This window comes from Heloderma suspectum, chromosome 11, assembly GCF_057233095.1.
Source record: "Heloderma suspectum isolate Gila_16-S chromosome 11, 16-S_ref, whole genome shotgun sequence".
Taxonomy (NCBI): Eukaryota; Metazoa; Chordata; class Lepidosauria; order Squamata; family Helodermatidae; genus Heloderma; species Heloderma suspectum.
In genome coordinates, this window is record NC_139468.1 from 1115493 (window position 1) to 1141047 (window position 25555).

Consider the following 25555-nt stretch of genomic DNA (forward strand, 5'->3'; position numbering starts at 1 on the left):
ATTAAAAACGTGGTTGTTCAGGCAGGCATTTGGGGTGGGTTAGGGTATTTTAGAAAATGTTTTTATTGTAGAATTTTATTGTTTTAAACTGTTTTATTATATGCTGTACATCGCCCAGAGTGGCTGGGTCACCAGCCAGATGGGCGATTAATAAATTTAATAAAATTAAATTAAAATTAAGTAAGTCGGCTGGCCAGACCGCCTTCGGCAAGGAAGGCGGCACCGTCCCTCTGCAGCTGTGGTGTCACAAACGTCTTTGTAGCCTCCTTTTAAAACCATGCTGACTTCCTGGTAACCCAAGGAAGTCGATTTCTCGCTCGCTGGTTTTCCTCCCAGGAAAAAGGGGCTGGCCTTCTCCAGGCCTGCAATTCCGCCTTGGCCTAGGTTTGGGGTCAGGAGCGATGCCCCCCACACCGCTCATCACTGCCGGGGGAGGAGCTATCTCCTTTGGGCTGGGCAGTGTCCCGGTGTGCCCGTCTGGATGGGTCCAGGACCTTTCAGGTCCTGGCTCTGAAAGACCACTGAGGGAGACTGTGGGTGGGCGCCATGGCAAGGGTGTGTGTGTGGGGATTCTTCACCAGCAGTCTTCCCTCCCACTGTGGAGCCTCCGACCCTGCCAGGAGCGCTCCTGCCCTCTTCCTCGGCTGAACTGAGGAGCCGGCCCCATGGCCCAAGGAAGGGAGCGTGAGCTTTTCAAAGCAGTGAGTGGTGGGAGTCAGCAGCCCAGTGGTCCCCCTGGGCTACATCCTTCGGCTGGGCCCACAGGTCTTCTCCTCCTGCTCTTCAGGAGCACCATCCTGAAGCACCCCAGCATCGATCAAGGTGGTGCCCCGTGAGAGCGGCTATTCTGGCTATGAACATGTGTAGATAACAAGAGAAATTACCCTCGGAAAGAGATATATTTTTCTTTCGTGAGTTGTCTGAGCAGATTTGTGGAGGCGTTGAGATTTGGTGTCTTGGGGCGTTGTTTTACCGCCTGCAGGAACAGAGATCCCCTGACCCTGCAGATCCCTTTAGCTGCGACGGTGCTGCGGAGAGTGGCTGCTGCCTCAGGAGACATAGCTGCCTCTGACCTGGGGCCACGGGGGTCAGCTACGCCGCTCGCACCACCTCGCTGTGGCAGTCCAGACCTCACGTGCCGCCATGCCAGAGGACCACCCCCCAGCAGCGGAGTCACGACAGCCGGCCCCTGGGAGGGCTGCCCCTTGTCCTGATCCTGTGCCATATAGGTGTGGGCTGGGGGGGGTGCTGCTGCTTCTGGGGCCGCTTGCTTTAGGTCAGGCGGCACCCAGGAGCAGGCCCCAGCCCGCTGCCTAGGGAGTCCGTACACGGCTTGCCTCGCGTGCCATCAGGTGGGGCCTTGACCACTGAAGCTGGAAGGCAGCCGAGGCAGGAGAGCTGCCGCCTGGGCTCTCCGGTGTTCGGGGGCCTTCAGAAAAGCAGCTCTTACACTAGGGGCCTTCTGAGGGCTGCCCTGGGGCAGCTGCAATTTCATGGCCTGGGACATAAGGCCTCTGGGACAAGCTCTTTGGGGTGTCCGAGGGGGACCCCTCAGTGTCGCACGTCCTGCCCCGCCCCAGTCCTGGTCCCGCCTGCAGAGCGGAGCCTCCGGCCAGGGGGGCAAAGAGCTGGCTTTGGACCCTTTGGAGCGGCGCCCACGGAAGGCGTACCTGGGGGCGGGGGAGTCCCAAAGGAAGGGCAGCGGTCAGTCCGTGCCCTTGTCCTGCCCCATGTTGCTTCTCCGCACCGGGAGGGGGAGCCCAGCCCTGGGTGGAAAGTCCCCCACCAGGCATCCAGTGGGACTGGGACTGCGCTGCCTCTGGGCGGCCCTTGGACCTGACCTGTCTCCCCCCTCCCGGTTCTCTTTCAGACAGCGGCTCTGCGGATGAAAAGGTTCCAGGATCACCTCTTTCCTTCGGGGGGGTTGTGCCTCTTGTTGGCCTGTGTCTGTGACTCAGTGGCCCTGTGGTCCCTTCATCTGAGTTGTGAGATGCGCATGTTTCGCCCAGCTTTCCATGCTCCCCCTCCCCTCCCCTCCCCTCCCCTGCTGATGTCTCCAAATCCCCGCCCCCCCCATGCAGAGTGAACCCTCACTGTTGTGACTCTGACCGCACGAGTGGTGCCAGCTCGGGGCGCTGCTCCTGGCAAACCTGGTCTCCGGTTTTGCTGCCCTGTGACAAACAAACCAGCCGTGCACTCACTGCCCCGGGGGCCCTGCTCCCCCCGGGCGTGAAGGGGGACTGCCTGCCCTGCGGGGTCCCTGGGCGCACACAGCCGGGGTTCCTCTCTCAATGCTGAACGTTGCTCTGCGGTCCTCCCCAACGAGAAGGACGTGGTTGGCTTTGGTGTGGAGCTGGCCCTGCTTAGCCCTTCCACCCTGGTGTTGTGTGTGCCGCACACTGCTGTCCCTGTTCACCGCCTGTTCTCCCCAGCCGAGTAACTGAGCTTTTCCTTCTTCTCCATTCAAGGCTCGCGTTGTGAGTGGGGGTCCGTTGGAGGCATCCAAGCTCGCCATCCGGGCCTTTGCCGGGTAAGTACGGGCACAGCTGTGCCGCCAGTGTGCCTTCCGGCTCTGTGCGGCCATTTTGTTTCCTCCCCAGGGCAGCCTGACTGACCACGTGGGGGGAGGGGAGGGGTCTGTGCTGCCCGAGCATCAGGAGAGGCAGATGGCGGGGGCTGGGGGGGCTTTGGAGAAGCGTTGCTGGAGCATGGTTTGGGAGAGACGGGAACAGATGGCCGGGCGTGCTGGAGCTTGGAGCGCTGGGGCCGTGAGCACCAGAATTGCCCCCCACCGCACCTCAGTTCAAGTTCATCCCCCTGCAGCCACTGAAGATGGCTGATCGCACCCCAGTCTGTTTGCACACACCCTTCCCTTTCTCCTGGCTCAGGGACTCTGCTGCCGCAAAGCCGGATGGGGAGATGGTGGCATCCGTTTGACCCTGACCGCCCACTCCTGTTGCAGCAGCCAGGGGACCCCACCAGACTTGGGAGAACTGGGGCCGGTGGGGGCAGAGTGCGGCCTGTAAACCATGCATTGCCCACCCCTGCCGCAGATGAAGAGGAAGGCGTCTCTTCCCTCTCTTGCGCCACGGCTGTTTCCTTCCAGCTGGTAAAATGGCGGGCACTCCTTCCGTCGTTTCAGCATGCCACGTGCAGCCCCGCCTCTCCGCCCTCCTGTTCACACATGCAAACCTGTGTTGGCTGGAGCACGGTCGGGGCTCGCGGGGCAGCTGTTCTGCAGGAGCGAGGGGGCTTTGGGGGCTGCCTTTGCCGTGGCTGCTGCCTTTGTTTCTGTATCCTGTGGCTTTTCTCGCATGATGGGATATTGGCTGATTTCCACGCGTCCTGCGTGTTTGCTGTGGAGGGTGCTGGGAGGAGGCGCGAGGGCCCTTGCCGGGGGTGGGCTCATGGTGGTGGGGTGAACGTGGCAGGGCTGGGCCCAAGGCAGCCGGCCGGGCCATCTTCAGCAAGAGCCCCAGTGCTTGGGTTGGCCTGCCGAGAGAGGCCCGGGCAGCTCACTGTGCCGCGGGCATGGAAGGGAGATGGCTTCTGCCCACCAGGCCAGATGGCTGCCTCACGACTCCTGGACAGGCTCCTGGGGCAGCGAGGGCGGGTGTTGCAGGCAGAGGCACCAAGCGGCATGAGTTGGGCGGCGGGGGCAGAATGTGGAGGTAGAGAAAGTAGGACCGGCCCCCGGGCTGGAAGGGTGGAAACGGCCATGGAGGAGGGAGCGGAGACGCCACCGCTTGCGCATTGAGTCAGCAGGCTGGAGGAGGAGCATTGTGTGAGCAGAGCCATGCTGGATCAGGCCCAGGGGCCCCTGCATTCCTGGGTTCTGTTTGCACAGTGGCCGCCCAGATGCCGCAACGGGAAGCCTACAAGCGGAGGGCAGTTAGACCCCCCTCCCTCTCATGTTCCCCGGCAAGTGGTACTGGGAGGCAGACAGCCCCTGACTCTGGGGGAAATCTATAGCCACCGTGGCTCATCTGTCCGTATCCCATAACGAATGGGGATATAATGTGATGTGGCTGCACATAATGTGATGTGGCTGCAAAAAAGGCAAATGCTATTTTGGGCTGCATTCGTAGAAGCATCGCTTCCAAATCCCGGGAAGTACTAGTTCCCCTCTACTCAGTACTGGTTAGGCCTCATCTGGAGTACTGTGTCCAGTTCTGGGCACCACACTTGAAGAAGGATGCAGAGAAACTGGAGAGGGTGCAGAGGAGGGCAACAAAGATGATCAGGGGACTGGAAACAAAGCCCTGTGAAGAGAGACTGAAAGAACTGGGCGTGTTTAGCCTTGAGAAGAGAAGACTGAGGGGTGATATGATAGCACTCTTCAAGTACTTGAAAGGTTGTCACAGAGAAGAAGGCCAGGATCTCTTCTTGATCATCCCAGAGTGCAGGACACGGAATAATGGGCTCAAGTTACAGGAAGCCAGATTCGGGCTGAACATCAGGAAAAACTTCTTGACTGTAAGAGCAATACGACAATGGAACCAATTACCTGGGGAGTTGGTGGGCTCTCCCACACTGGAGGCCTTCAAGACGAGGCTGGACAGCCATTTGTCAGGGATGCTCTGACTTGGATTCCTGCATTGAGCAGGGGGTTGGACTCGATGGCCTTGTAGCCCCTTCCAACCCTACTATTCTATGATTCTATGGTTATGGGACATGGGGTGTGCAGGGGAGGCCGGCCGCACACGAGGCGGTGGCCCCACTGCAGGAAGGCCTTCCCTGCATTGTTGGACGTGCAGCAGAATGCAGGCCTGCTGCAAAAGCAGGGCGCTTGCTTGGCATGAAGGCGGGTGGAGTGGGAGGGGCGACAGAGCCATTGACGTGCCTCCCCCCCCGCGAACTTGGTTAGTCCCCCCTTAAAGCCACCTGAGCCGGTGACTGTCGCCACACATTGTGGCAGTAAATTCCATCGTTTGGCTATTTGCGGTGGGGGGAAGGCATCCTCCTGGATCTCCCACCACTCAGCTTCACTGGTGACCCTGTTGGGTTCTAGTATGATGAGTGAGGAAGAAAAATGTCTCCCTCCCCACATCCTCCACACCAGGCTTCATGTTGTGCACCTCTCTCAGGTCTCCCCTCACTTGTCTTTTCTTGAAGTGAAACAGGCCCAGCTGCCATAACCTTCCCTCATGGTGGAGATGCTCCAGCCCAGTGATCATTTCCATGGCCCTTTTCTGTGCCTTTCCCAGCTCTGGGCCTTCTTACTGCGATGGGCAGCCAGAACTGCACTCGGGGTTCCGAAGGCAGCCATGCCGTAGATTTCTAGGAGGTATTGAATTGGGCTGTTCCGTTTTGAGCCCCTTTCCCAGGAGCCCCCAGCACAAAGGGGGCTGCCACGGCTGCCGCCGCACATGACAGTCGCCACCACGAGCCCAGCAGGTCCTGGCCCCAAGAGAGCATGCAAGGAGTTGCCAAGTGCCGTGACGTTTGGAGGACGGTCCGAGCCCCGCCTCAGGCAGGTGCTGTCTTCTGTGCCGTGATGCGGATGCAAGTCATGGCCTCAGGCTGGAGGGCGAGAGGGCTGGTGGCACCCTCAGCGCCGGACACGTCTGCTTCTTCGGGGAGCACAGTGATTCCGGGGGCCGCTTGTTCTCTCTGCACGTTCACATGTCAGCTGCCCGCCTGATGTCGCCTTCGTCCAGGGGCCATAGGCGCCTCCCCAGTCGGGGTGCTCCCGCGCCCAGAGGCAACCAGAGAGAGAGCCCTGTGCCTGTGTTGCATCCCCTGGGAGATTAGACCTGTCCAGGGGCCCCGCCACGCTCTCCGTACCCAGCAGGCTCAGGCAGGAGGCGCCGTCGCCCTTCAGAGATGCTGTTCCTGAATGCTGAAGGGCAGGGGAGTAAGCTGGTGCCCCCAGGGGTTTTGGACTTCAACTCCCATCAGCCCCAGCTAGCACAGCCCATGCCCAGGGATGATGGGAGTTGTTGGCCAAACTGCCTGGCAGGTGCCCGACCTCCTTGCCCTGGGACTGGGCTTTCGAGATCCCTCTGAATTGAGCCCAGAACCGGACAAGCAGGCTGGGACACTGCTATGACTGTGGGGTGACCTATAGGCAGTCCTGGGCCAGAGGGAGCAATACTCTCGCACACCCACGCGCCTCCCCTCGGCAAAGAGATGAGCCGTCCCACCGCTTGCATGACTTTGCACTCCATGCCACGTGGTGTGCAGTTCAGCTGGCATGGCAGCACAAGGAGAGCCTGGCTGGATTGGACCATGGCAGGAGCATCTGGTCCAACACCTTGTTCTGCAGCAGAGGCTCTAAAGCCCCCCAGGCCCTGGTGCGCAGAGGCATCCTGCCGCTGAGCATGGCAGCTCCACGCTGGCCGGGGGGCAGGGGGGCGGGCGCACCACTCATCCAGCCCCTCTCTTGGCCTGGATCTCTGTGCTTATGCAGAGCCCCTGCAGGCAAAGTCCTCTGAGCATTGCTGGCAGTCTGGAGGGCCCAAAGGCCGTCCCCCTTCCTACGCAAGTGCTGTGGGGATGACTTTCCACTCCCTAGGTGGGTGTCAGGGGAAAACCCAGCTCTGTAGTTCTGTAGAGAAGAGCCGCAACTGGATGTCACAGGCAGGACACGCCTCCGTTTGGGGTGGGGGGTGGGAGCAAGAGCCAGTGTGGTGTAGTGTTGGACTAGGAGTTGGGAGATCCAGGTTCTAGTCCCCACTCGGCCATCGAAGCTCACCGGGTGACTCTGGGCCAGTCACAGACTCTCAGCCCAACCTCCCTCACAGGGTTGTTGTTGTGAGGATAAAATGGAGAGGAGGATTATGTATGTCACCTTGGGCTCCTTAAGGAGGAAAAAAGATGGGATGTAAATGTAATAAATAAATAATAAAAACAGTCGCTGTGGAGTCTGGCAGGCGAGGAACCTTGGCGGGTTTATGATAAAGCTGGATGGTCTAATCAGTCCTGAGCTGCTGCCTTCACCGCAGGAGCGGTTAGACCAGATCTTGGTGAGTTGCTCGCATTGGCCCAGGGCAAATGGCAGCTGGCCACAGAGAGCCTCCCATCAGCTGGCAGTGCCCTTACCAGGTCCAGCCTGGATCAGCGCAGGAGGTCCCCAGCAGGAGCCTGTTGGCAGCCTCCCAGCCTCCCACGTTACATCATAAAGGTGCTCAGAATAACAATCCCAGCATTAGTCTCCTCACCAAAGATGCAAATGGACGAGCGAATCTGACTTGCCTCCCCGGGGCTGGCGTGTGGGCGGAACCCGGGGGCGCTGCGAGGGCCTCCCGCTTGCAGGCCAGCAGTGTTGGAGCAAGTCCACTCCCCCACCCAGACCACCGTGCCCCCCGCAGCACCTTGCGGCAGCGTCTAGGTGGAGGGAGAGCATGATCGGGTCGTGTCCTGCCCTGCTGCAGGCAAGCGGAGCCGATAGGTTGGGCTGCTATGAAAGCGTCTTTCGTCTTTTTGTGGAAACACTGTTAAGCAATCTCTGTGGTTGCATTTTAATATCGACTCAGCCAGCAAGTGCTGTAAATTCCATCCAGTGGGCTTTTGTGGGGTTTAGTGTTCCTTCCAGTCCTGCAGTAATATCAAAGCTACCCAGTCTGAGATAATCTGAATTAAGACTTCGGTTGGAAATCTAGGTGGGGGTGCAGGTGCGGTGTACTGCGCCACAAGGGAAGGCATCGGGGTGGGGAGCGTTTTCCATGAAGAACCTTGGTCCTGCCAGAGTTGGAATCCAACTCCTGCGCATTGTTTTGTGGTGGGGCTGCTACATGGGGTGACCGTGCTGGCCCTTCGATGTCATGGCCCAGGACGGAGTCCTCGGAGGTGGACGCCTCCCACAACGGGCTCCGAAGAGGCTCCAGAGCCAGTCCTGGCCTCCTGAACTGGGCCCCACGGCCTCGGACCGAATCTTCTATCCCCGTGACCCCCTGGAGGGGCCCCTGCCTCCTCCAGGGACCAGGGAGGCCTGAGGAGCAGGCCCAGCTGGATCCTTGCTCCTGCAGCCTTTGCTCCCCGGAGCAGCCGCCTGCAGGACAAGGCGCTGGCCCAACAGCTGGGTGCACCTGAGTGGGGCTGAGCTTCCAAAAGGCCTCCTGGCCGGCATCTGAGGCCCTGCCAGTCCCTCCCAGCCAGCACCGGGCAGCTTGTCAGCTCTCTAGCCCCACGATTAGGCTGGTAGTAGGGTGGCGGGTAGTAGGGAGTCTACTACCAGCCACCCAATCAAGGAGAAGATGAGGATGAAACTTTCTGAAAAGCAAATTTGTTGGGAGACAAATTCTGCAAAACATGGCCACTTCAGGAAATTCCTGACTTGTGTGGCAGATAACTTCCTCCTACAGAAAGTAGAGGAAGGAACTAGAGGATCGGCTATCCTTGACTTGATCCTAACCAACAGAGATGACTTAGTGGGTAAAGTAGCAGTTACAGGAACTCTGGGGGAAAGCGACCACGTTGTACTTGAGTTCTTGGTTCTAAGGGAAGCAAGAGCCGAGCATAGCCTGGATTTTAGGAAAGCTGATTTTAATAAACTCAGAACAATGATCAATAAGGTCCCATGGCAAGCAACTCTAACAAGAAAAGGAGTCGAAGATGGGTGGGAGTTTTTAAAAAAGGAAATTCTCAAGGCACAATTACAAACAATTCCAACAATGAAAAAGGAGGAAGACAACAGAAGAAGCCACGGTGGCTTCACAAAAAGCTTAGAGATGACCTGAAAACAAAAAAGGACACATATGGAAAGTGGAAAGAAGGCCAAGTAACAAAGGAAGAGTACAGGCAGGTAGCACAGAATTGCAGGGATGGCGTCAGGAAGGCTCAAGCTGAGAACGAGCTGAGGCTAGCGAGGGATGCTAAAAACAACAAAAAGGCTTTCTTCAGCTACGTGCATAGTAAAAGGCAGAGGAAAGAAATGGTTGTTCAGCTATTAAATCAGGATGGCAAAACGATAACAGATGACAAAGAAAAGGCAGAGGTGCTCAATTCCTACTTTGGCTCAGTCTTCTCCCCAAAGAGGGTCTATGACCCCCCTGGCAAAGGCGAAGTACAGGCTGAAGGGGCAGGATTGCGGCTTGAGATGGATAGGCATATGGTCAAGGAACACCTCGTTACTTTGAATGAGTTCCAATCTCCAGGGCCAGATGAACTGCATCCTAGAGTCATAAAGGAACTGGCAGAAGAACTGTCAGAACCGCTGTCTATTCTCTTTGAGAAATCATGGAGGACGGGGGAAGTGCCAGAGGACTGGAGGAGGGCTAATGTTGTCCCTGTCTTCAAAAAGGGTAAAAAGGAGGAACCTGAGAACTACAGACCAGTCAGTCTGTCATCAATCCCAGGGAAAATTCTGGAGCAGATGATAAAGCAATCCATGTGTAAGCACCTTGAAAACAACGCAGTGATTACTCGAAGCCAACATGGATTTGTCAAGAACAAATCCTGCCAGATGAATCTGATCTTATTTTTTGATCAAGTCACCTCCCTTGTGGACTGTGGGAATGCTGTGGACATCATATCCCTCGACTTCAGCAAAGCTTTCGACAAAGTGCCCCATGATATCCTGATGAGCAAACTAGCTCAAAGTGGGCTGGATGAAACAACGATCCGGTGGATCCACAGTTGGCTACAGAATCGGACTCAAACAGCGCTTATTAATGGGATCTTCTCAAACTGGGGAGAGGAAACGAGCAGGGTGCCGCAGGGCTCAGTCCTGGGCCCAATGCTCTTCAACGTTTTTATGAATGACTTGGAGGGGGAGGCGCAGGGAATGCTGATCAGATTTGCAGGTGACACCAAATTGGGCGGGATAGCTAATACTTTGGAAGACAGAAACACAATTCAAAGTGATCTGGATAGACTGGAGTGCTGGGCAGAAAACAACAGAATGACATTTAATAGGGACTAGCTGATATACCCGGCGTTGCCCGGGATGTAATTTTGTCATAGGTACTATTTGTTAGAAACACATTAAGGTAGGTTTATGCTTCTCGGAAAGTCCCCATAAGAAAGGTGAAAAGTTGAATCCACCAGACTTGATTAAAAAAGCACAACAATTATAATGAGCAGATTGAATAAAAAACACTACTAAAAATGCAAGAGACTGAATCTGTAAGCACTACTACAATATAATCCACACTGAATCTCATTGTTGTTGTTCAGTCGTGTCCGACTCTTCGTGACCCCATGGACCATAGCACGCCAGGCCTTCCTGTCCTGCGCTCTCTCCCGGAGCGTGCTCAAGTTCATACTCATTGCATCGGTGATGCTATCTAGCCATCTCATCCTCTTCCGTCCCCTTCTCCTTTTGCCTTCAGTCTTTCCCAGCATCAGGGTCTTTTCCAGAGAGTTTTCTCTTCGCATTTGGTGGCCAAAATATTTGAGCTTCAGCTTCAGTATCTGTCCTTCCAATGAGCACTCAGGGTTGATTTCCTTTAGGATGGACTGATTTGACCTCCTTGCAGTCCAGGGGACTCGTAAGAGTCTTCTCCAGCACCACAGTTCGAAAGCATCAATTCTTCGGTGCTCAGCCTTCCTTATAGTCCAGCTCTCACAGCCATACATTACTACTGGGAAAACCATAGCTTTGATTAGACGGACCTTTGTCACCAAGGTGATGTCTCTGCTTCTTACTATGCTGTCTAGGTTTGCCATAGCTTTCCTCCCAAGGAGCAAGCGTCTTTTAATTTCATGGCTACAGTCACCGTCTGTGGTGATCTTGGAGCCCAAGAAAGTAAAATCTGTCACTGCTTCCATTTCTTCCCCTTCTATATGCCAGGAAGTGATGGGGCCAGATGCCATGATCTTCGTTTTTTTAATATTGAGTTTCAAACCAGCTTTTGCACTCTCCTCTTTCACCCTCAACAAGAGGCTCTTGAGATCCTCTTCGCTTTCTGCCATTAGGTTGGTATCGTCTGCATATCGGAGGTTGTTGATAATTCTCCCGGCAATCTTAATTCCGACCTCTGATTCATCCAACCCAGCATTTCTCATGATGTACTCTGCATATAAGTTAAATAAGCAGGGTGACAATATGCAGCCTTGTCATACTCCTTTCCCAATTTTGAACCACTCGGTTGTTCCATGTCTGGTTCTTACTGTTGCTTCTTGACCCTCGTACAGGTTTCTCAGGAGACAGGTAAGGTGGTCTGGTACTCCCATCACTTTAAGAATTTGCCACAGTTTGTTGTGATCCACACAATCAAAGGCTTTAGCGTAGTCAATGAAGCAGAAATAAACGTTTTTCTGGAATTCTCTTGCTTTCTCCATGATGCAGCGAATGTTGGCGATTTGATCTCTAGTTCCTCTGCCTCTTCAAAACCCCGCTTGTACTTCCGGTAGTTCTCGGTTTGCATACTGCTGAAGCCTAGCTTGTAGGATTTTGAGCGTCACCTTGCTGGCATGTGAAATGAGCGCAATTGTGCGGTAATTTGAACACTCTTTGGCGTTGCCCTTCTTTGGAATTGGAATGTAAACTGACCTTTTCCAGTCTTGTGGCCACTGTTGAGTGTTCCAAATTTGTTGGCATATTGAATGCAGCACTTTAACAGCATCATCTTTTAGGATTTTAAATAGCTCAGCTGGAATACTGTCATCTCCGCTAGCTTTGTTGTTAGTAATGCTTGCTAAGGCCCACTTGACTTCACTCTCGAGGATGTCCGGCTCAAGTTCAGTGACTGCACTATCATGGCTATCAGGGACATTCAGATCTTTCCTGAATAGTTCTTCTGTGTATTCTTTCCACCTCTTCTTAATCTCATCTGCTTCTGTTAGGTCCCTGCCTTCTTTGTCCTTTATCATGCCCGTCTTTGGACAAAACGTTCCCTTGAGATCTCCAATTTTCTTGAAGAGATCTCTAGTCTTTCCCATTCTGTTGTTTTCCTCGATTTCTTTGCATTGTTCATTGAAGAAGGCCTTCTTGTCTCTCCTTGCTATTCTCTGGAACTCTGCATTGAGTTGGATATATCTTCCCCTTTCTCCCTTGCTTTTCGCTTCCCTTCTTTCCCCAGCTACTTGTAAAGCCTCCTCAGACAGCCACTTGGCTTTCTTGCATTTCTTTTTCTTTGGGATAGATTTCGTTGCTGCCTCCTGATCAGTGTTACAGACCTCCGTCCATAGTTCCTCAGGCACTCTGTCTATCAGGTCTAATCCCTGAAATCTATTCCTCACCTCCAAATCTATTCCTCACCTCCACTATCCACTAGTGAATCTCATACCACTATTAAAATGTTCAACAGAGGCTTCCTTGCTGGATATTGCAGGAACAGGGTATAGAAACTAAACGCTCTCCACAGTCAGAGAAGAAACCATGAGTAAAGGGGAGAGAACAAACGGCAGCCAGCCAATCCAAGGTGAAGGAAGTCAGAGTGAATGGAAGAGAGACCAATAGAATGAAAGATGGCCAATAGGATGACTGGTACCTGAAATCAGAAACCTGGCCTGTACCATGATTGAGAGGGTGAACTTGTTAGCCCCTGCAGTGTGATTAGGCCCAGGGCAGCTCCCCCTTATGCCCTGTCTTGCAGACGGCCCTGCAGCCAGCCACAAACACACAACCCCCAAAATCCTCAATTCAGCTACACGTAAAACTCTGCTATTTTGCCCTTCATTTTGCAATTGCCTTCTCAGTTCCCCCCAGTTCACTCTTTTATGAATAAAGCCCCAAGCCTCCACTCCACTGTATCATCCCGGCCCCTAAGACAGGCGAGCACACACCGCACCACATTTCACATTAGTGTTAATCACACACTACTAACAGATACATCTGGCACTGAAAGGGGTAAAGATATTTGACACTAACTTGCTTGCTCTCTGGTTAGAGCAGGAAGAGGGGAGAGAAGCTAAAGGCTCTGCACAGTCAGAAAAGAAACCGTGAGTGAAGGGGAGGGAACAAACGGCGGCCAGCCAATCCAAGGTGAAGGAAGTCAGAGTGAACGGGAGAGAGACCAATAGAATGAAAGATGGCCAATAGGGTGACTCATGGCTGAAATCAGAAACCTGGCCTGCACCGTGACTGAGAGCGTGGACTTGTTAGTAAGGGGAAGTATAAACCAAGTAATAATGTAACCCAGCGACTCCTGTCATACACTCCAGCACGTGAGAATGTGAACTAAAAGGGGCAGCAACTGTGGGGCCCAAATGGCGGGCTCAGTGGGCCCCTACAGTGTGATTAGGCCCAGGGCAGCTCCCCCTTATTCCCTGCATTACAGGCGGCCCTGCAGCCAGCCACAAACCCACACACAATTTTTGACTTTTATATATATAGAAGATAAATGCCAAGTTCTGCACGTAGGAAAAAGAAACCAAATGCACAATTACAAGATGGGGGATATGTGAACCACACTACAAGCGAGACGGATCTTCGAATTGTTGTCGATCACAAGCTGAATATGAACCAACAATGTGATGTGGCTGCAAAAAAGGCAAACACTATTTTGGGCTGCATTAATAGAAGTATCACTTCCAAATCCCGGGAAGTCCTAGTTCCCCTCTACTCAGCACTGGTTAGGCCTCATCTGGAGTACTGTGTCCAGTTCTAGGCACCACATTTTAAGAAGGATGCAGACAAACTGGAGAGGGTTCAGAGGAGGGCAACGAGGATGATCGGGGGACTGGAAACAAAGCCCTATGAAGAGAGACTGAAAGAACTGGGCATGTTTAGCCTTGAGAAGAGAAGACTGAGGGGAGATATGATAGCACTCTTCAAGTCCTTGAAAGGTTGTCACAGAGAGGAAGGCCAGGATCTCTTCTTGATCATCCCAGAGTGCAGGACACGGAATAATGGGCTCAAGTGACAGGGAGCCAGATTCCGTCTGAACCTCTTGACTGTTAGAGCAATACGACAATGGAACCAGTTACCTAGGGAGGTGGTGGGCTCTCCCGGACTGGAGGCATTCAAGACGAGGCTGGACAGCCATCTGTCGGGGATGCTCTGACTTGGATTCCTGCACTGAGCAGGGGGCTGGATTCGAGGGTCTTGCAGGCCCCTTCCAACCCTGCTGTTCTATGTTTCTATGATTCTGTGCTGTCCAAGGTGCTGACCCCAGCTCAAGGCCCAGACGGGATCCAGCCGCCTCCCCCATGTGGTGCCCTCACCTGAGCCGTTGCCTGGGAGATGGTGGCATCCCAGATGGAGCAGGGCAGTGTAGTGCGAGGGCGGGAAGCGTCACTCTCTTTCTGATTTGGCTTCCTGGTGTCATCAGATAGCCGGATCTGATTGGCTCGGTGGCGTCTTCAGAAGGCCTGTCCAGAGCTGCCTTTCTTCTGGCCTGGCTTCCGGTGCCGTTGTGTCTCCCAGAGGCAGGCAGCTGGGTGCCCTCCAAGCGTCCCAGGCTTCTACTCCACGGTCCCTTGCAATTGGCTGTGCTGGCTGGGACTGATGGGAGCTGTAGTCCAAAACGTCCGGAGGGTCCCAAGCAGCCTGCCTGGGGCAGAGTCACTGTGGCGACTGGGGTGATCGCACACTGCTGGTGTGATTCCAGCTTGACTGTGATCACCTCAGGAAGGAGTGGCTGGCTGGCTGGTTTCCAAGATGGTGTTGAAGCTGCTGGTTTGGAGGAGGAGAAGCCGCAAAGGGCAGCAGAGTGTGCATGTACAGGGGGAGGGCCGTGGGGCTCCCTCCGCTCCCTGGAGTGAGCTCTTCTCCCCGCACAGGTCTCCATGGGCAAGCCCCCATGCAGATCTCCTGTCTGGGATGAGGTGCTGGTCTTGGGGTCCCCGGCTCCGCTCGTGGCCAGCACTCCATGTGCGCGCATGCGCAGATGCCTGTGGCCAAGCAGGCCCCTGGCAGGTGCCTGAGGCAGCCAAGGCTGTTCCTGCCCCGGGTCCCGGCTGGGCGGCCTCAGAGGAGCCTTGGGCCTTTGCAGTGCCCCTGTTCTCATTGGGAGTGTTGCCGTGGGACTACTCTGGTTTGGCATTGGGTGCTTGGATGGGTTTGCGCAGGTGGAGGGGTTGCTTTGACGCAACCAGCCTGTGTTGAGCTTGGATCCTTTCCCTTGTCATGGCCAGAGTGGGGCGAGGGCCCCCTGTGCTCCCCTCTGCCCTCTCTCCTGGCTCATGGACTCTGAATGCTGCTTGTGCTTCTTTGAACAGATCTTTCTATGCTTTGCTTATTCATCATAATCTTGATGAGGTGTTTGTGGGGAGGGCAGTGGGTGGAAGATGGGGGAGTTTGTCCATGTTTGGTTTTGCAAAAACAGGGAAAAAACAACAGCCTTGCACCCAATGAAAATAAAAATAGAGGTGCTTGCCTGGCCGAGATGACAGAGGCCTGGCTGAAGCTCTGCCACTGAGGCAAGGGGGTAGGGAGGATATGTGGCTGGGGTGGGGTGCGCTCTGAGCCATCTTACCCCCAGGCAAGACCTGGTCCGGCCCAGTCTAATTTGTGCAGCTTCCCCTACTGCCAGCAGGCGGGGGGGGGGCTGTGTGGACAAGTTGACATTCTGAGCATGGAACAAGATGTCATCCCCCTGATCCCCCAGCCCCCTGACAAAAAATGTGCATATCAAACTTTAGCAACATTTTTGTCCAACGAGTTGGTTCAATAAAATATATTTCTTCACTTGCTTCCTTCCCCCCTTTTAAACATGTTTGCAAATGGATTTTAGGCCAGTTTACTGTCAGAGACTTGAGTTCTAATTGTCCTGTGTATGATATTAAAAATAAAGTCATTATCTGTTTAAACACTGCTCACCCTGAAGGACCATCTGACCCAGAGTCTCTTATGTGACTTAGCTGAAACATCAGCCATGCGCTTTTCACAAGCGCCCAGAGGATGTCAGCCCTGCTTTCTTCCCCTCACTGTTTTGGCTGTTTTCACCCCACCTCCAATTGCTCGCCCCCGCCATCCACTCCAAGTGCTACATAAACCGAGCCAGGCGCTGCGTCCTGTAGGCTGTGGGTCCCACCGCCACCAGCTCTGTGCAATCCAGCCCTGGATTTTCAGTGCTCAGTTGCGCTAGAGAAGGCGGCCCCGTCCGTCTGGAATGAACAGGAAAGGCATCGCTGATCCCTCTTAAGTCGTCCTGAGCTTGCCGTCTTGCTTAGGATGCCAAGAGTCGCCACTGGATCCGGCCCAGGCCCTCCCCATCCAGCCGTCTTGGCTGGGGCACTGTGTCGTGGGGGCCCCTGGAGGCAGGTGGGCTGCTGGTGGAGTGGGCTACCTCAGAAGCACCTTGGGCCTAACTAAAAGGTTGCAGCGGGATTGCTCTGGCATGGAGTTGTACTGCTTGGGTGTGAGCACGCAGGTGAAGCAGTCGCTTTGACCGACCAGCTCATGTCGACGTGGTTGCTGGCTTTTGAGCTCGAATCTTGTCCGCACAGTCTGTGTTTTGCCCACTCTTGCTGTAACGAAGCGTTTTCCAGGCTTCGGGCTTGCGGGGCCCATGTTGTGTTTTGGCTGAACCCTGAGATCCTCCAACCTTCCGACCAGAGTCAGGCGCAAAAGACAGACACTTAGAATTTAAAAGCTCTGAGCCCAGATACGATTTTTGCGTCCCAGAACTGAACGGGCTCACGCTCCTGGGTTTCCCAAGGGTTCCTCATTTCGGGAGTGTAACTGAGGGGCGGGGGAGGGTGCGCTGCTGCTGCTGCTGCTGGGCAGTTGGGAGTCGGCAGCCCTTGCCTGCCCATGGCACGTCGCCCCGAGATCTCTCCACTGCCTGCTTCCAACCCTGCTCTTCCTCCCACATCTGCCCCGTTGCTGGTGTGCTTTCCCCATGATGCTGTTGTAAACACAGGTTTCATCTTCTGCATCTGCTCATTTTCCACAACCTTCTAGGATGGGTTGCACCCAGAGCTGTGGCAAGCCTTGGATGCCTCCCTAGGAGGCATAGAGAGAAACAGATGCCAAGAGAAATGCCAGCTCCGCCCCCTGGCACCCTGGTTCTAGTTGTGACGTTTGATTCAGGGGAGCACAGAGTAGTGCAGAGAAATACAAGCTAAAGGGAATAGCTGGCTTGGCAGCTACACTCCAGAGAGAGTGAGATCACGGAGTGGGCAAGGAAGTGTGCGTGCACGTCCAGCTCAGAGGGCCAGGAACGTCTTGGGCTCCATGCCCATTTCTTGTTCACAGCCCTCAAAAGATCCAGAAGTGTTTTCAGTGGGCACATATATGGCCCCTTGTACAGTGTGACCCCATGAAATGATGCTTATTAAAGCTGTTGACGTGCAGCGTTGTTTTCCTGCACGCGAACTCTGACATTGCCTGCATGTTCTCTCGTCTTCAGCCCAGGCAGCACACTGTATGGCATCGACAGCATGCCGGACCTGCGCCGCAAGAAGACCCTTCCCATTGTTCGAGATGTGGTAAGTTCCTGGCGATAGGCGGGGAAAGGGCGGGCTCCGTGGGCTTGGTGACTGGAACGGACTCTTCCTGGTCACAGGGGCTGCCTTGGGGAGCGGGGGGGAGTCTCTTCTTTTGGGATTCGTCTTTGAGCAAGCCACAAACCAGGAAACCGGCTTGGCCCTTGCACAGATGTGGCCCAGCTTAGAACGGCCCAGTCTGCACCGTCATTCTAAACCGTTTGTGGTCCTCCACGCTGCAGCTGCTGTGAGACGCTGCAAGCACTTTGCCAGCACCTGTGAGATGAGCAGGCGGCCAAAGAGTCTCTGGAGGAACAACCTCATTCGTTTTGCTTTGTTCTGTTTCCTGCTCCTAATAAGGGTCCTGCATGGATGCAGCTCTTGAAATGCGGATGGAGCGTGCATGTCTTGGCTTTGTGTGTGGCTGTGGAAGCAATTCACTCCATGAGAAATCTGGAGTTGACTGTAGTGATGAAAGCCACAGAGCGGTTGAAGGTCTACCCAAGATTTCTTCAAAGTAGCGGTAGCCGTCCATTGCCATGAGACATTTGCCAACATCGGCCCCTCTTTTAGCGCACCTGTGCCTTGCACTAAATCAATTTCAGCTGTGCTCACCAGAGAGAAAAATGAATAATGGAACCTCTTCCTTCTTCTAAGTGTTTTCTTCTATGAATCAATCCAGTTACCTGCGTGAATGTTTTTGAAATGGGGGGAGAATGCCAGGACTTAATGTGGTTTCTCTGCTGCTTTGATGCCAGTCAACCTATTAATCATTGCTTGCCATCGTCCCTACAACACCTTCCTATTAATGCTTTCTCTCATTTCTTTCTCATCAATGCTGGATTTTCCAGGCGATGGTAAGTGCTTTTCTGTTGATGGATGTTTTGAAATGTCATAATTAATCTTTTGTGTTTCTCAAAAGCTGTGTTCCAAGGCAGCCATTCACTGCACATTAGAAATGCTTCCTCATGAGCAACACTTCAGTGTGAAATGGCTTTGCAAAAGGGGTTTGAACCCTATTTTTAAAAGAGAGGATGGATGTTTGAGTCCTAAAACGCATTGACTTGTGCTGAGCGCCAATGATTGCAATGGAACTGATTGCCAAGGATGGGCAGTTCAGAGAGCAACCCAGAGGAGGCTCCAGTCCTCTGAGTGCCTCCATGGGAGAAAATGCTGTGGATCTCACTGGGGCCTCTTGGGCATTTTGGCTCCCAGCGCCATGTGCAAGTATGTGTTTCCCCCACACTGTTGGTTGGGTGATTTCGTGCTAAATCAGACGTGTGGAAAGACCACCCAGGACACCTAGCAGGGCCAGTCAGTCCTTTCTTTGGACTAGGCCTTCTGCCCTGGGCTCTGCCACATGAACAAGGGGGTGGGGGGAGGCTAGGAGCGGACCCACAGCATGGGCCAATGCCTTTTTGTCTGGAAGCCCACCTTGCCCCAGAGCTCTGCCTCTATTCATATAGGGTGATGAAAGCGTCTTTCTGGCCCATAACGGTGGCAGCAGGATGGGGTTGTTGTAGGGGTTGTGGTATGGTTTAGAAGCCACCCCCACCATGCACCTTGTAGGGTTCAGATGACACCATAGCTTGCACTGTGGGTAATCAGGCAAATGTCAGGCAGGTGACGTGCACACGCAGGGCGGGGAGAAGAAGCCACCGTGGCTTCTATTCCCTAGTGATTGTGCAAACCTGGTCACGGTCTTTGCTCACAGGGGAATTTCCTGAGACCTGCTGAACACACTGATGCTGCGGGCTTCCTAGCCAGTTTCCTGCTTCTGATGTATTTAACTTTTTTCCCCTTTTTTTCCCCAGTCTTTACATTATCAGCAATGTGGTCCTCAAAATCCTTCTTTGCATCCCTCCTTGGCTGCTTGCATTTCCTTCGTGCAAGCTTGTGTTCTTTTTTCTTCTCATTTGCACAAGACTTCCATTTTCTGAAGGAATCCTTCTCTCTAATAGCTGCCTTGACACTGTTCATTAAACACGCTGGCGACCTTTTGGACTTGGGGCTGCCTTTCCTGGCCTGCGGTATATGTTCCAGCAAAGCTTCTGTCATTGTGGTTTTGCGTAAACCTCCAGTGTTCTGGAGACAGATGACCCTCTTGACTTTCCCTTTCAGCTTCCTTTCTACTGGTCGCCTCCCCTCTGGCCAGTTCCATGCCCAGCTTTTCTAGGGGACAGTCTTTTAGGGTATCAAGAAACATTTCCTCTTTGTCGTGAACAGAACATGCATCTGTCCAGTCTACATGAGGGCAATTGAAGTCACCCATTACCACAATCCTTTCTTCTTTGGATGCCTCCCTGATTCCATTCTCCATCTCAAGGTCACCCTGAGAATGTTGGTCGGGGGCTGACAGCATGTCCGGACTGCTTAATTATTCCGGGGGCCTGGAATTGTCACCTGCAGTGAGCCTGTGGAGGAGTCTGCCCCCTGGAGGTCTGTGGCTTTTCTGACATGCCCCCCCTTCGACATACAGAGCAATACCCTCCCCCCCAGCCTGAGCGTCCCTGTCCTTCCCAAGGAAGTGGCGCTGTTGGCTTTGGATTGCACCGTATGTCACCTTGAGCACCCAACTGTTACAAGGGCAGCTCAACCCTTTAGAAAGAGAGAGAGGAGACATTCCTCCAGCTAAACCCTCCAGATGTCTCGGCGGCAGCCTCCCCTTTCCTCTGCATCCCTGTGAATTCACTCACTTGCACAAATCATCTTGGGTGGAAAAGAATTCTGGGGCGGAACTTCCCCAGAGGTGGTAGGCGATTCTCCCATGTGTCCCTTTTTCCAGGGTTTCTGCACACTGGGGGTGGCACACCCACAGACCTCCACAAATGTTGCCACCGTGCTTGGCAGGGACCACGCAGTCCGGGCGGGACACGCTGGTTTGGCCCTCATGGGCTTGAAGGGGCTGCTCACCTCCCCAATTTATTGGAAGGGTGGCAAGTTTCAGTGAGCCCTGGCTGCAGTTCTTCCTGCTGCCTGTTCCAGGCCTTCCTGCCAGAGTCCGCCTGGAGCAGAACTGGGCCGGCCCTCTGCTCAGCCTGCTCTGCTTGGGGCAGGGTGGCATCTCCCAGGCGGCCGCCACAGCATCCGGCTGTGGCTTTCCTCTCCGTGTGTGGAACATTAATTCCTCACCATGGCATGAAGCCCTCTCAGGGGCAAAGGGCTTTGCTGAACTTGGGAGAAGAAGATGAATTTGTGATGGAGAAGAGCAATGCATTTATTCATTTGTTGAAATAAAAAATGAATGAGCAGCTCTCTCTTTTCTTCCCCTGCTGCCCGGGCGCATTGAGGCAGCTTTGGGATGTTTGGGGCTTTTGTGGAACGTTCTTGGGGGAGATGATCTGGCTTCATGGTCAAGTGTCAGTTCAGGCCAGGCCCTAGGGAGAGGCTGCTCCTGCCCACGGCCCTGGGGGTGCTGTCGTTGGGGCGAGCATCCCAGCTGCGGTGCGAAGGTGGGCCGGCTGTGCCAGGCCAGAGGCTGGACGCCCTGCTGGGCCAGCTCTGGCAGCAGCAGAGCAACGCGGGCAAGGAGCTTCCTGGAGAGGGGGCGGGCACGCCAGCCGCCTCTTGTCATTCTCTGTATCTGGTCTCCAGAGGGATGCGGGGCCTGGCCTTCTAAGCCTTTCCGAGGGACGTCCTGGCTCCTGAGGCCGTGTAGGGGTTCTGCCGGGCATTGTGTGAAGGAGGCGCCTTCCCATGCGCTTCTGGCAAACCTGCAGCTGGTTCACTACAGCGGAACAGGAACAAGCAGAAGCTGGAGTCCCTGCCCAGCACCAAGCGGGGTGGAAGAGGCACTCCAGGGCGAGACTGGATCATGAGGCTTCCTGCCAACCACCAGCTGCTGCGTGCAGAGTGCTTTGCCTCTGGTGCTCCACCGCCCCCCTCCCCCCTTTAAAGAAAGGCGGGGAAAGTGTGCCAGCTCGGGGCATGGATCCCCCCCGCTGCCAGGCCCTGCTTGCAGGCAAAGATCCCTGGATCTGTGGCTGGTCTGAGAGCCTGCAAGGCTGAGCTACGCTCGCGGCGGAGCCCAGCTGGACAAGGCAGGGTCTGGGGTGGCTGCGCCTCTGGTGATCAGGAGGCTCCACCTTGTGCCTTAGCTCAGCGGGCACGGAGGTTGGCCCCTTGGACCCCCAGCCAGCCTCGGCCCGATCCCCCCCAGCCCCCGGCCTAATGCTGTCAGAGAATGCTTCTCTCTTGCCTTAATCACTGATTGAGCCGTGCTTCCCCATTTCTTCCATATAGGCTTGATGAATATTTAATACAAATATAATTATGTACATTTCTCCATCCCCCGTTATGAAATGAATATCTGGCGGACAAGTGAGGGCGCAATGGGGCGGGCGGAGCACGGGGAGCTGGCCGGCCCCATCTGCGCTTCCCTTCCTGGCCTCCCCAGATGTTCCAGCTGCTCCCTGCCAGCCACAGACCCTGGAGGAAAGGTGGTGGAGGTGGCTTGAGGAGCTCCCGCCGCCTCTCCTCCTCAAAGCTCGTGCATCCGCCCTCTCACTTGCCGGGTGTCAAGGGCTCCTTGGAGGCCTCTCTCAGTCTAATCCAGTAGCCAAGTCCAGACACTAGACAAAGGGATTCCTTTCAAAGCTTTATTCTTCTTTTACAACTTAACTATACCGATTGCAACTAGATCTGAGCAGCACAGTACCTATGCCCTAAGTTGGAACAGTTGGTCCCCGTTTGAAAGGGAATTACTGGCAGACCCCTGAACTTAAGGACTAGGGAGAGTCCCTCCCCTTTTCCCTTGGATCCTCTGGGCGCAGCCGTTGTTTGCGCGCCAACCGGGCACTACGCCTCCTTTCCGCGCCCTCCATTTGGCGCCGCTCTCTGCGTCGGCGTCGCGCGTCCACCAAGACTACTTCCTGCGCTCGGTCACTCCCTGGACTGCTATCTAATCTAGGAATGCTGGTGGGAGGAATCTCCGTCAGCTGTGGGCCCTGGGAAAGAGGAGCGCGCTCCTCTCCCAGAAGCAACTGCTCCTCCTCAGAATCAGAACTACTCTGGGATTCTATGGGCTCAGTGTCCACCCTGACACCGGGCTGCTGTGCATGTGCTTCCTCCTCCTCCTCCAGAGACTCCCCACAAAGCCACGGCTGGCCATCTTGAGGCCAGAGCGAGCAGGATTGAGGAGGGCCTGGGAGCGGGAGCAGAGGGTCTCTGGCATCTGGCTCTGAGCTGAAGCAACCCCCCCCCCCCAGCTTTTGTACAAGTCCCACTACTTCTGGGGAGATGATCCGGTGCCTTGTGCTCTCTGTCCTAGGGACTTCTCTGTCACACGCACCACGAATTTCAGCCACTGGCAAGAGAACACCTTGCCGGTGAAATTTCTGAACGTTCCCCACATTTGCTCCTGCAGGAAGATCTGTGGTCGTTTCTTGGTGGCTGGCTTCATTCAGAAAGCACGGTGGGCACTGCAGGCGGAAGCCCCGTGGTCAGCCCTACTTGTCTTTTGGGTTCATTGATGGTCTCCTGCAATCTTAACAATGCCAAAAGCCATGTGACTTTGGGCCGAATGTCCAGCTTCTTACACTGGGGCCTGGCCACATCCCTGCGTGTGAGCCTCCCACGGATGAATTCCTGACACCTTGTGCAGCTGTTCAGACCACAGGAGGCTCCCATGGGGGGGGGGGGCAAGGAGCTGCACTGTCCCCGCAAGGAATCTGCTGCGAAAGAGGCCCCTGGGTGCCCCTTGCCTGAGGCCACAGGCCCAGAGCTCGTCAAAGTCACGTTGCCCGGCTGGCTTCGTTACAAGAAAGATCTCCAGCCGCTGGCCGTTCTCCAGTCGTTGTGGGGCAGGCGCATCCTGCTTTGGCCTCCTCGCTGGCTTGGTGTGGAGAACGTGGCCAGGGAGGCATTTTTCACCCTCTCTCAAAATACTGGAACCCAGTGGGGTCATCCTATGGAGCTGATGGGTGGGAGATTCAGGACAGACAGAAGGAAGGGCTTCTTCAGGCAGCGCAGAGTTAAAGTATGGCACTCGCTTCCATGGGATGTAGTGATGGCCCCTGTTTGGAGGGCTTTAAAGGGGGCTGGACAAATTCCTGGAGCAGGAGGCCATCACTGGCTGCTAGTCCTGATGGCGCTGTGCTACCCCGAGTGCCAGAGGCGGTGGGCTTGTGTACGCCCGTTGCTGGGGGACATGGGCGGGAGGGTGCAGTTGCCCTCGTGTCCTGCGTGTGGGTTCCTGGTCGACAGCTGGTTGGCCCCTGTGTGAACGGAATGCTGGGCTGAATGGACCCTTGGCCTGATCCAGCATCGGGGGTCTTTGGATTTTCGGGGGGGGGTGAGGCCAGTGCTGTGGTTCCACTCTCTTACATCTGTGTCTGGTGGCTGTGTGGGCAGCCGTGGGAGTCTTCCCTCTTCACTGCGACAAGAGCCACAGGAAAAGAGGTGAGGCCCGACCCCAAAGGCAGCACTCTCCATTCCGGCCTAAGAGCCCCCTTTAAAGAATGAGGAATTAGCATTTTAAAATTATTTAAAAACGAATGGATGGATGGCATTGAGTCCTGTGATGGGCTGACCCAGGCAGCAGAGCTCAGGGTGGAAAAGCTGAGTGATGAGATCCACTCAAAGATCAGAAAATTCTGGGCACGTTTCTGAGATCTCCAGATCCCTTCGTCAGGCAAGTTGGGGAGGGAGGGGAGAACAACAGAGACTGACTTGATGTTGGAGTCAAGTTTGTCTGATCAAAGTCTGAAGCTGAATGGGCGGATGCCGCAGACACTCAAGGGAGGCTCTGCCAGGTGCAGCAATGGCTTCAGCTGGCACCTGACATCCCCCAAGGGTGGCTGGGAAGGAGAAGCAAACAATGGTCAAGCCCCTATTTTTAAAGCCATAGAACCAGCGGTTGCTCAGAACTGCCTCCATCCTTCAGCAAAACAGACCGGGTCCTTGCTAGGTGGAAAACTGAAGCAGAGAGAAGCTGGACTGTTCTTAGCCTAGCAACGCTGGGGATCATTTTAGGTGGTTTTTTGTGCCAGGTCATGAGAGATCAATAGAAGTCCAGCTGGGAGCTTGACTTGGCAGTTGGAGGGGGTGGTCCCCCAAGTCACACGATGGCAGCTCCTGGCACAGGCCTTGGTGGACTGGGCAATTCACTGAAAATCCGCAGATAGTGAAACAGAACGATATTAACTGCATGGGCTGAGTCCAGAGAGGTACCTTGGGGGTCCCATGAAGGGCTAGGTCCAGGGGCCTATTTGACACCCCTTCTGCCCTTACTCTCCACTGGTGGCTATAGCATCCTGTAGCAGCACTGCATACTCCTGGGGGGGGGGACCCCCTCCTTGCCACAGTGCCTGCAGTTCCAGGGGGAAGAGAAGAGAATCCTCCAATTTGAGTCAGAGACCAAGCCCAGAGGTGTAGCGCTCCCTCGTGTCGCATGGGAGATGCGCATTAGGAATCGCCAAGGCTTATATTCCAAGGCAAGGCATGACAAACCTGAGCAACATTGCTGCTTTCTTCCCCTTGGATGGCTGCCCCCCCACCTCCCATCGTGCCATATCACAAATGCTTTTGAATGGGGACGTTGCTGGGTGGCACTGGGGGTGGGTGGGTGATGTTTAATAACCACAGGTGTAAAGCTCGCATGGCGGAGTGGGGCTTCTGTGACTGGGCTCCTTGAGTCCAGGCCATGGCTGAAGCATCCCTGTTCCTGCTGGTGTTAGAGGTGGAGCCCACCCTGGTGGCTTTTACCACAAGCCCCCCACCCACCACAAGCATTCTGGGCCTCCAGGACTAACACTGGGCAGTTACATCTTTGTTCTGGAAACTGTCTCATGGTTGTGGCTTCACACTTTTCTTTTTACCGCCATTTTTGCAAAGCAGAAGCTGATCTATTTAATTTCTCTACATGAGTGTTCTGTATTTATTGAAATAAAAGAGAAAGGTGGAAGCTGACAAGCAAACAGAATTATTTCATTATTAATAGTTAGCTAAGGAAATTAATTATGAATTAGCATCACAAGCCAGCTAAATTATCCAGAGTTTGCAAAGAAAAACTTGTGACAATCATTCATGAACCATCGTATCGCAATAATGAAGCAAACCAAGTAAGACCGTGCCAAAGATTCTTTCTTATATTCGTTTCATGGAGTTAATCATATTACATCCCTCTGCAAGTTTAACTACTGTCAAGGGAAAATGGAAGATTGCCTAGGCTGGAGACCGACCGCTAGAGGCTTGGTTACAGCATTGGCTCTTGGAAGGTTGAGCCTTGTTTACACGATGCCCTCAGCGCCCACATGCACAGGGGCTTCTCAATGTTTGCTCTCTCTGGGGCGAGGCC

At 54.5% G+C, this 25555-nt stretch overlaps 1 protein-coding gene across 6 annotated transcripts in view; it reads left to right on the top strand.

Annotated features, from left to right (window-relative positions):
- The window catches only part of UNC13C (unc-13 homolog C), a 148618-nt gene that overhangs the window by 23256 nt on the left and 99807 nt on the right, over positions 1-25555 (top strand). For all 6 annotated transcript variants that reach the window (XR_014785280.1, XM_084816471.1, XM_084816473.1 and 3 more), the window contains 3 exons: positions 1871-1893; positions 2469-2530; positions 17184-17262. Coding sequence is in view for 5 of the 6 variants with exons in the window: in XM_084816471.1 (XP_084672597.1) it covers positions 1871-1893; positions 2469-2530; positions 17184-17262 (164 nt within the window). In the remaining variant the exon portion in view is untranslated. The remainder of the gene's footprint in view (positions 1-1870; positions 1894-2468; positions 2531-17183; positions 17263-25555) is intronic.